Source organism: Saccostrea echinata, unplaced genomic scaffold, assembly GCF_033153115.1.
Source record: "Saccostrea echinata isolate AGI-Se365-2 ecotype Australia unplaced genomic scaffold, CSIRO_AGI_Sech_v1 ptg000081l, whole genome shotgun sequence".
In the NCBI taxonomy this organism is placed as follows: domain Eukaryota; kingdom Metazoa; phylum Mollusca; class Bivalvia; order Ostreida; family Ostreidae; genus Saccostrea; species Saccostrea echinata.
Window position 1 is genome coordinate 2,349,243 of NW_026889830.1, and position 12,107 is coordinate 2,361,349.

General features: G+C 35.4%; 1 protein-coding gene across 1 annotated transcript in view; it reads left to right on the forward strand.

The window, feature by feature from the left end:
- Positions 1-12,107, forward strand: part of LOC133176772 (uncharacterized) — a 92,254-nt gene that overhangs the window by 67,517 nt on the left and 12,630 nt on the right. Inside the window, 3 exon segments of the mRNA XM_061311843.1 lie at positions 6,623-6,713; positions 6,716-6,763; positions 8,187-9,290. Coding sequence (XP_061167827.1) covers positions 6,623-6,713; positions 6,716-6,763; positions 8,187-9,290 — 1,243 coding nt within the window.

A 12,107-nucleotide genomic window follows, 5' to 3' on the forward strand; every position in this document is an offset into this window, starting at 1 on the left:
AAAAATGGTCATGATAGGTACTAGTACATGTGCAAAGTTATGGAAGAATCTTGTTGAGGTGTAATATGGTTCACAGTGGTGTAGCTAGGAAAATATTTAGTGTATTCAAAAAGGCAAGGGGTCTGGGGGCCGCCTTGAGGCTCATGGATTTTCAGTGTTTTAAACCAGAAAATTACCTTAAAATATTTTATTTTTTACCACTGTTCTACTTAATATGAAGAAAAATTGTTGAGCTTTGACAATACTTACAGCTCCACAAAATCCCTTTCTTCAAAAGCATTTCTTGTTACATCTATCATGAATAAAGACATTTAAGGAATGAAGCTTATTTTAACCTATGTTACAAGATATATAAATTAACTTGGGGCAGTTTACGCTTTATAAACCGCGAAGTACCCTTACAAACACACCCACACCCTCACTTACACACAAACACACACATCCTCAAATAACACTACTGAGGTCCGTTAGGACCGAAAACAGTCTGATAGTCATATTTTTCCATGCAGAATTTTTTGAGCATGTATCGTATTTAAAAGATTGCCTTTTTGTTTACCTTAGACAGTCCGATATTAGTTACAACTGTAACACGAAAGGAGAAAATATATGGTTGGACCGGGAATCGAACCCAGGACCCCTGCATCACTAGTCAGGTGCTCTACCGACTTCACTACCCAGGCCGATATCCACGGCCCAAACCCATTACATTCCTCCCTTCTTAAAAATTGTCTTCCCTCTCTAAGACACAACCCAGTTCTTATTTGCCCCTGGCAGGACTTTCACCTGCAAGCCCAGGGATGGTCAACATCACCAAATTATGTAACAGGAAAGGAGACAATGTATGGCCGAACCCGGGACCCCTGCATCACTATAGTCATGTGCTCTACCGACTGAGCTACCCAGGCCGATATCCACGGCCAAAACCATTCCATAACAAAAAACAAAATGCTAATGACCACTGAAGCAATTCTTTAAAGAATGCAGGTTTGAATGAAAAGTACTCGTCAAATTGAATTTCAAATTAAGTATTTTTAAAAATATTGTCATATACATGTACTACATGTACCTTAATTTTGCAAAGGCACATCTTAGTACATCTTTCTACGAGAAAAACAGAATAATGATATCAAATTGTTTGAATGTTGTTCTTTATTCATCTCTAAACTTTGTGTTTTATTTTTTGGCTTCTATGTTAATTGTTGTTGTTTTTTTAATAGGTAGATAGGGTTTTGAATGATAGGTTGTCGCTAAACAGAGAAAAAATATGGAGATGACATATATATGTGTGTGATTAATAATTTTGTAATGTAATCAACAGTAAAACTTTTCTATAATAAAAATGAGAGATTTACCGGCCAACTCTGCTTATAGTAGTAAGTACTTCTGATAATAATTATTCAACCCAGATAAGGGAATTTGTTATCTATGGTTAGCACTACATGATTGTTTGATTGTTTATTGCTTATTGCAGATCGCTAATCTGCAGTATTTCGGCCACATTTCGGTGGTAAAGATTATTTCTTATGACCGGTTTTTGGAAGTTTTTGGGTTTCCAGTGAGCCTACTCTTTTTCGAAAACCTGAGAAATGATCTGTTGCATGCCAAGGGGGTTGAAACATTTCTTTAATAATTATTTTACAAGTTTAGGGACCCGTTTTTGCATTATCTAGTCCGTCATATTTTCTTCAGTATATTCAGTTTAACTGGAAGTTTTTATATTTTCCAATTCTGTATGATCAATATTCTGTTTCAAAATCATAATTGTATTTATGAAAATTTAAAAAAAAAAATGCTGTTTGCTAATGATCACACTTTTTAATTATTCTCATGTTCAGTGACTGTCCAATTTTGAAGGATACCAGACTGCTCACTAATATCGGACTGCCACAGGTAAAATTTTAGACTGCAAGAACAAAGGAACGGCATCACAGCAATGTTTTAAAAGTATGATCAAATTTTAAAACCGATACATGCTACTAACAAATAATTTTATGTTACAGTGGTTTCAACAGTCTCGTTAAATGTCAGTATTTTTGCAAATTCTAAATGGTAGTAATAATGACCTCGTTTGCAAATACAACCTATCTTGGGTTGAATTGTGACTGACATGTTTTCCCGCCGAAAGTCAATATCTTGATTTTGTAATTTTCTACGCACCTATCAATTAACTTTTAAAAGTTTTCTCCTCATTATGGTTGACGGTGGATGGTCTCATTTGTTAGGATATTGTTTCCAAACTCAGTAATTTATGACTACGCATCGGACTCGAGGCGCGTGTGACGACTACTGTATAAGGGATGCTTACTCCAGCTAGACGCTTGATCCCATCTCTGATATGTCCATCGGTCTGTGTTTGTTAATAGGGCATGATCTTGAGGGAAAGAGGGAGAGAAAAAAAAATAAGGGATATTTCTAGACCCCAAACCCCCGAAAAAAATGCTGATCATGTTTATTGTGTTTCTACTCTTTATTAGTCCCCTACCGGTGAAACCGGAGGGGACTATAGGTTTCCTCTGAGTCTGTCCGTCCGTCTGTCTGTCTGTCCGTCTGTCTGTCCGTCTGTCTGTCCGTCTGTCCCTCTGTCTGTCTGTCAGTCTGTCCCACTTGGTTTTCCGCACTTTTTCCCTAAACGCTTGCAGATATTGAGCTGATTTTTGGTATGTGAGTGTATCTTGATGAGTTACAGACCAAGTTTGCATTTCGTTCCGCTTCATTGATTTTTGACGGAATTACGGCCTTTTCAATTTTTACGGGTTTTCCGCAATTTTCTTCTAAACGCTTGTAGATATTGAGCTGATTTTTGGTATGTGGCTTTACCTTGATTAGTTATAGATCAAGTTTGCATGCATTTCGTCCCGCTTCATTAATTTTTGACGGAATTATGGCATTTTCAATTCTTAACGGGAACGGAACCAGATTACACTTGCCGGTAGGGAACTAGTATTGCTAATGCAATACTCTTAGAATGCTTGTTTGTTTTGTTTGTTTGTTTGTTTTTTTGTTTTGTTTTGTTTTAGTATTTTTTTTTTTTTTTTTTTTTTTTGCTTTTTGTTTTTTGTTTTTTGTTTTTGTTTTTCTCTGAGATAAAAAAAAATTGAAGTGGTATTTAAGGTCAGACGACACGTTCCTCAATAATATATAATTTTCCCAAGAATAAGTATGTGTGCATTACTACGAGGCGCCGTTTTAGTATTTAATGCCATTTCGTGATATCACCTATACGAATAGGTGATACACATGTACCACTCTTTCATATTGAATAGGTGACATCACTTATTCGAATTAATTTTTGAGTTAGTGATATAACCTATTCGAAATAAATAGGGGATGTTACCTATTCGAAAAGACACTACCACCTATTCGATTTGAATTAGTAATATCACCTATTTGAATAAGCAATCTGATTAAAAATCGGATCTTTGTTACGCTCCGAAATTCTGATGGTCGCTGTACAAATCCATCAGAGTTCGGAGCGTAACAAAGGTCTGATTTTAATCAGATAGTTGAATAAGTGATATCTCTTATTCGAATTGGTGAAATAACCTTTTCGTTTTGAATTGGTGATATCACTTATTCGAATTTAAAAGGCTTTCTAAGAACAAGTTTATTTTCTTAGCACTGATTCAAAATCAAGATCTTGATTTCGTTACTTTTAAACAAAGTTTTTAAAATAAAGATGATAAAAGATTCTCTGGAGTTGTTAAACTTAATAATGAGCCACATCCTCTACTATTTCTGATTAGAAAGCAGAAGGATAACAATTATTTTTTATATACATGTATTACAAAGAAATGCAAAAAAACAGATATTCGAGGAATATATATCGTCTGATCTTAAATGGAAAAAGAGTATACTATGATCTTTGTCTGTAGACTTCTCTAAATTTCGAGGGAAATTGTGTGTTGGGTGCGATGTCATCCCCTAGCTCTCCCATTTAAAACACACGAGAACTTATTTCTGAAACAATTCATTTTTTTTAAACAGAGACAATACATGCAAAAATAATTGTTAATTATTTATGTTTCTGGTTTAAAGTAATGCCGCTAGATATAGTTTATTTAATATTTGAAAGGTATGACTTCACCAGACCCACCAAAATGGTACTCGTGCCCATTTTGGGGACAATCATTTGATTCTGAAAGGAGGGCTGACAGATTTCACAAATAAATAATCTGTCGTCAAAAATGTTGAGAATAAAGAATCTGTCTTCCTCTGATAAGAAAATAAATATTCTGTCCTGCGAGGAAATGGAAATTGAAATATAAGATACCACAGAGTCTGACACATCTGTTTCATATTTGGATGTTTTACTTGAAAAAGAATATAATGGTTACCTAACAACAACGCTTCATGATAAAAGTGATGACTTCAATTTTACCATCGTCAACTTCCCTTACTTATGTAGCAAGATACCCTTATCACCTTCATATGGGGGTTTTGTCTCGCAGTTGATTCGATACGCAAGAACATGCTCTACGTATGAACAATTTCTAAAACGAGGCAAGTTATTGACAAACAATTTGATGAAACAAAGATATCAACAGTTTCGTTTGTGAAGTCATCATTTCGCAAGTTTAACGGTCGATACAATAACCTATCATTAAGTCAAATGCTGACAGATCCTTTTATACTAATTGTTAGGCCATTATTTACACACTGAATTGTCTACGGATTTTTCCGTTTTTCCAGATGATGACAAGGAGCACACGGCGGGTGTGACCGGTCGGCAGGGGATGCTCACTCCTTCGTGCCACCTGATCCCACCTCTGAAGTCCATGTTGCTCTGCTCCCGATTTATATTGTTTACAAAGGCAGATCCAGCGCCGGCGTTTTTATTATCCTAAAATCAAGGGGAAACACCTCTGATTTGTTAGAATTCGTCAGTTTCAGCGGGCTTCGCCCCCGGACTCCAACTAGGGCTTTGCCCTGGACCCGCTGGGGGCTTCAATGCAGCCCCCAGACCCCTTGCCTTCTACTGCAGCCCCTCCCCCCGTTATGAAATTCCTGGATCTGCCTCTGGTTTAAATGTACTTTTAGCTTGTATACTGTTCGTTATCTCCATATTTCATTTTATCTCATTCCCCCCTTTTTTTAACAATAAGTTTGATCAAAACAAAATCTGCACAATCTATTTATTGCCAATGATTTGTCTGGCATTGGAACCGAGTGGCGGATCTAAAATTTACGAAAGCGTATTAGTGCCAAGTAATATGTGTTTTTGTTTTTTTAAGTTGGAATTTCCAACTTACAGTTGGCTTTTCCGACTTAAAGTTGACTTTTCAAACATTGAAGTTGGCTTTTCTAACTTAAAAGTTGATAATTCTAACTTCAATCTTGGTTTTTCCAACTTTAATCTTCTTTTTTTCCAACTTTTCCTCAGCGGGAGTGACCGATCGACAGGGGATGCTTACTCCTCCATGGCACCTGATCCCACCCCTACTTATACTTTATATGATATAAATGGACTTTTAATAGTGATTCTGTTCGAATTATCTTAAATTCACATTTCATCAACAATATTTATATAAACACAGTTACCAATTTTCAGCTCACAACTTAATTGGAATATTAAGATCAGATGATACCCTAGTTAGATTAATCTAACTGTGTCTCGGGACAAGCCCTCACCACAGTTAGAATACGTCCCATATACTTGCAATGTAGCAAATCGGAGTGGATCCACTCCAAAATGATTTTGAATTTAATACAAAAGGAAATTACCAAATTAATCATAACAAACCTTTTTGAGATGGTATATGTGATAATGTCTTTTAACCTAAAAAATAATCCATATAAATACGAAAACTCAACTCATTTTCTTAACGTTTTTTCCTCGCTTCAAATTTAACGCCATGTTGACATTCGGAACTGTCCGGATTGTTCATAGAAAATGCACAGAGTACGAGTTATCGCCCGTGTTTATTTTGCAACATTGCCAATACACGGAACGAATTCTATCGTTAAACCGGGTCTGTAGGACAATATCATTTTAACGATAGAACGTTCTATCTAGTGATACCCAAAAGCCAGGGTTATTATCCTAGGTTCTCAGGCCTGTAGAAACGCGGGGGGGGGGGGCTTTTTCAGAAGTATAGTTTTTGCTATAATAAAGTTTTCTTTAGATGCTGCCCCCCCCCCCCCACTTATTGATGTTGTTAGGTTGAGCACAGACAAATTCCAGAATTTGGTCAATAGTTTAGTTTTTTCTTGTCAGATAATTTTTAGACCCCCCCCCCCACTTTTGGTCAGTGTATTTTTTTTCTTTTCTTTTTTTGCTTGTCAATTTTTTTTGTTGCCCCCCCCCCCCCACTTTTGAAACCTAGCTTGTATTTCGTTGTTTTTACATTCAAATTGAGTTGTTACATAGCATTATATAAGGAGTAAATTTGCATTTATGTAGAATTTCATGTTTTTCATGCTCAATATAGATATAAAGAAAATATTTTGGAGAATGCAAAATAAGACTGGTTTGCTTAAAAAAAAATCGTGAGAAATATGTGCTTTAGCAATATTAAAATCTGTACTAACTGTTTTCTATCAAAAAAACTTATTCATATCACATTTTTTTAGCATTCCATGTTCTTATCATCACTCTATATAATTATGTTTTCTTCCAAATAAGATGTACCGCACTGATCACCATACTTATTATTTGATCTCGCCGTATCTCGTTGTTATTATTGACTTTTAGCGGATGTCACGTGACAGGTGCGAGATTTTCGAGTTGACAACTGCAAGTTCCATGCCGATAGATGGATGAGAAGTCGCAGGGATTTTTCTGATTTTTGATGTATGTAGAGTTGTTCGATGAGTGGTTTGAAAGAAATTAAACAGAATTTTTACAAATGTGATACCGTGCAGGAAATATATTTGGTGATACCAATGTTAGTTTCAGTATACATTGTCAAAGAAAGAAAAAGAAACATGATGTTGCACTTTACTATACTACGTAGTTTCCTATGAATGTTCTTGAAGAAATTTATTTTGGACAGTAAGAACACTAAGGCGATTTTGACTCTTTATGAAAAGAATCATAAAACGAAAATTCCGTGCATCGTGTAAATACAGTTTTGTGTGCTTGCAAAACGGTAAATAGCAATATGCATGAAGATGTATGGGCAGAATTTACATTGTTATTAGAAACAGGTCTCAGCAGAAAATAAGTTTAGCTAAGTGTATATGTAAAGAAGAAATGATTGATAATTAATTTAAGGTCTCTTAGCTGGAGTTCTGTAGCTTAACTGTCAGAAATTTGTGTCATGAATGATCAGAAAGTTTCATTGCCACCTTCGCATAAAGTTTAATTTAGACACATGAGTGTGTTCAGTTTGAAACTGTCACAAGCATACCTAGAGATGTATTGGCATACATATATATACTTTATATGCATTGATGATGTTTAGTAAGTACATGTAGTAACATTAAGTGTGGATGCATGACACTACCACGGCTGTGTTCTCCTTTTTAAAGCTTAAATCATTATAGCATTCAGACTTTCAAAAAAAAAAAAAGAATCATGCAGCTTACACCTCAATTTTGAGTAGCCAGTCAGTTCAGTATCATTTTTAACATCGGTCTAATGCATGCATGGTAAGTAAGTCTTCATGTGTTTTAGTAGTTTTAAAGTTTTGAGCAGTTTTTCTTCATTGACTGATAAATCAGAAGTTGGGAAAAATGAGTCAGTTAACGTAAACATAAAGTCACTTTTAAGTATTGAATAAGACTGATTATGGAATGATTTTAGCCATTGGTGGGCCACACAATGATATTTATAGATATCCAACTTGTACATGTGAATTTCCAGCTATTATATTGTCTTTCTCAGTACCTGTGGTCAGATGATATCAGGGACATTGGTATATTTGTCTCTGATGATATGTAACAATTGATGAATCAATATTTCATTCTAATTATTTTTTTTTCATTCATGTAATACAGAAAGTCCATGGGGATTTAATCAATGGCTGAATCACAATCCAGAAAAGACCAGCACACAACATCTGATGGCATCCACTTCATGGATAGAAGCAGAAGACCAATGGGAGATGACCTGAATAATACAAGTCCCATGTACAGCACCTGGACCCAATTCAGCGGTATGCCAACACAAACCATGACAGACACTACAGCACCTCAGATCCATTGGGATACATTTAGTCCCTCAAGCAGTCCTTCTTTTGATCCAGTTTATACTAACCTGGATCCAAATGCAGAGTATCTCAGCCAAATTTTGACCAACATCAGGAACAACCCCAGTGGAATTGAGACAGACCCCCGGTTGGCTGATCATAGTTTACATGGGAGTTCAAGCTTTCATGAGGCAGGTTTGGAAGGACAGTCCATGTATGCTGAAACCCTGAATAGCTGGAATAATGTGAACAACTATGATCCTTTTGGAACAGGCGATGTGTTGAAAACCTCTCAAGAAACTGCTGAAAATGCTCAGATTAGATCCAAACCCTCGTACTCAGATATTGCTAAGTCTCTCAAATCTAAACCAATTCAGAGCAAAGAGAAGGAGGAAGTTGACACTTCAAAGAAGAAAAGCACTGAGGCTCCTGTTGGAAAGCATTACAAAGGGTTTGGTCGTAGAGGTTCCCATTTACAGAAACAACATTCTAAGGGACATTCTACTGTAGCTGATGACATGGAATCCAAAGTGAAACCAAATTCTAAATATGGTTTGGACAATTTTGATGATGTAGGTAATAATGAGGCAGGTAATCTCAAAAGTGAAAGTCTTGAGAGCATTCCTGTGTTGTCAAGAAAAGGTAGCACTAGCAGTGTCAGTAGTGGTACTAGTGGAATAGAAGAAATTCATCTATCGAAAGGACCCACTGTAGGAAGTAAGAAAGACAACTCTACACTGAAGTCCAAAGTGGAGGGGAAGCAAGAAAAAGCACAGCAGTCAAAACCTGCTGAAAAACCTTTCTTTGATCCAAGAAGAATTTTTCAACAGAACAAGTCTTCGAAAGATGCTTCAAAGAGCTCAATGGATACTACAGTCTTAAATAATGGTAAACCTGTGGGAAGATCAAAATCAACTTCAGAAAATCACCGAAAGTCCTCAGATTACATTAATAATGACCTCAGAGATGCCAAGAAAAGAACAAACCAGCCCAGCTCAAACAAAGAGGCAGAGAAAAAAGAGAATTCTTCTATTAGTGCAGTGAAGACTGACAAGAAACAGAAAAATAGTTCAGTCCAGACTGATCTACACATGACAAAGAGAAGGTGTAAGAACACCAGAAATTCTCAGCACCAGTACTCATTTGATCAGGAGTATATAGGTAAGGTATTACTTGGCTTACAGGGTTAGAAACTCCCTAAAATTACAACTCGCAAATAATTGCGAGTACCAAGAAAGTGAACTCGCAATTTTGTAAAACTACTCGCAATTTCCATATAAAGTAAAATTTATATAAATTAAATACATGTAACATAAGGAAAAAGTAACTACTGTACAATGCACAAAATACAACTACAGTGTGATTTTTAGTTAAATTACTGAATTTAAATCAAAAGCAATTTATTCTGTCATAATATATATTTTTGATAGTTTCAATGCAAAAAAAAATCAACTCGCAACTTCTTGCGAGTTACCTAATTTTTAACTCGCAATTTGGGAATTCTAACTCGCGTTTTGCGAGTTGTATATAGTGAATTTCGAACCCTGGCTTACTCTGAAACATTTAACTAATGTAGTCATTTGTTATCAGTGACCATGTACAGTTAAACTTTGTTATCTCGAAGTTGACGGGACCGCTGATGAACTTCGAGATATCCGGGGGTTCGACATATCGAGGGTTATAATTCAAATGAACTTCAAATAAACTTAGTGCAGTGAACATGTACTTATTAGTAAAGACATGTCAAAATCCTTCTTGTTTGAAATTCTTTATAAGATTTCTTTAATATACATGTACATGTATCTAGCAATCAAAAAAATTTACATCCTCTTTATAATTCACAAATTAAAAGCTTTGTATAATATGCACAGAAGTATAATCCAACGCGGAAAGTCAACCGCTAGCATCGTTTCCCATGTATACATAATCGGATATCGTCTATGCATTGTAAATTTAAAACCGGTCGCTGTCAGAATAACGAAAACGAAATATACATTTCTTTTATTGGAAAAACATGTTCATACATGTAAAATCAGTTAAAAGAAAATTATATTACCATAATAAAATCAAACACAAAAGAAAAATCACGCACTTTTGTCTAACAACAGAACAACACTGAATCACAGGGCACTACAGCACACGTTTTTACTGCGACACATGCTCACATGATGGTGTGTACGAACGATTGTAATTTCTGCACGCTCATATAGGGAAAATAAATTCTAATTGCATTAAATTACAGAATTTTGTTTTACTTCGATGTTTATAATTTTCACTTTCATATGCATAAACTATGTATGCGTGCATATTTCACATAGCATTAAATAGCGATTAATTATCAAGATAAACGTACCCAAGCCACAAAACAATGAACGTGTCATCCATGCGTATGCATTAGACTAATACACACAACCTTTGGCTTGCATAATTACAATCAAGGTAAGCCATACATACACTTCATATAATTATCGCGCTATTATCTGTTGATCACAGGAACACAGGTAACCCGAGCGTGACAGACAGGTGGGTGTTATCAATAGAGCATTCAGTTTACCTAACGGACTTGATCATCAGAGCGGAAAATTATCCTGACTTCGAGATAACACATGTGATTTTAATGAATGGGTACACAATTTTACTTCGAGATAACCGGGGTGTTCGACATTACCGTGTTCGACATAGAGGGGTTTATTTTAATCATTTATAAAGCAAATTTCGTCGGGACCGCGGCCTTACTTCGACATATCTGGGGTATTCGAGATATCCGTGTTCGAGATTTCGAAGTTTAGCTGTATATGCATAAGGTCACACAAGTTTCATTGACTATGTTTTACTATTAGAAAAATTGTGTTAATTTTAAATTCTCAAAAGCAACAAAATGGTAATAATGTTCTTATTAGTCTAATTTTTTTTTTTTTTTTTTTTTGCATTCCCTGCAGCCATTATTTTAGGAGAAAGTTGGAAAGAGAAAAAATGCTTTTAACATCCTCATCTCAGTCACATAGGTGACATATTCTATCTGTTTTGTATGCTATCATGCATATTCTGTGTTGGATTATGCATTGTGCAACAGTCATAAACTTTTGAACATTTTTTTAAACATCTTCTCTGGGAACATACTGGAACAGCTGAACCAATTAAAACCATTTTTGATATATTATTAGCATCTATGGGTAAATGGAAACAAAAATTGTAAATGTCATGGTCTCTGCCTCCCTGGGGCCATGCAATCTTCTCAGAAATCTTCATCCTTTCTCTTGGACATCTTGCAGTCAAACTGTTCAAGATGGGTCTTAATTTATCATATACTGAAAATGCATTATATCTTGCACAATTTCCCTCTTAACTCATGGACATTTGGCAGGCATTTTTTTTCCTTTTGTTTTTGTTTTTTTTTTTTTTTTGCATGATTAATGATTTAATACTCAACCTTTTACAGAGATTTTGAAATTCATGGCACCATGGTTCATACTAGGGCAATTATAAACTCTACCAAAATTATAAGAAACTTGCTTTCTCAGTCCAATGGTCAACTGAAGTTGGTCATTTATTTACAGTCTTCTTCTTTACTCATGGAAACCTAGCAGATAAACTGTTTGTATGATTCTAATAAGCCCAAATCCCTCTACCAAAGTTACGTTCAGTGATCAGGCCCCTGCAAGGTTAAGCTAACTTCCTCATACATGTTTATTGAAAATTATTATAGAGTGTATCTTTAATACATTTTTTACTCCCAAACTTCTACCAGACAAGCTGCATAAATATAATAATGAGTAATGACTATATACATGATATATAGCCCTCAACAAACTGTGCAAGTTATGTCACATTAGACCAGAATTCAAGCTCCAAATGAGGCTATTGTGGTCATAGCCTGAGGACTCGTGAAAGTCAGGTTACAGTCAAGGCCCATGGGCCTCTTGTTATTCTTATCATGTATTCTGTGTTGATAAATTTTGCATATATGTATTATTTGAT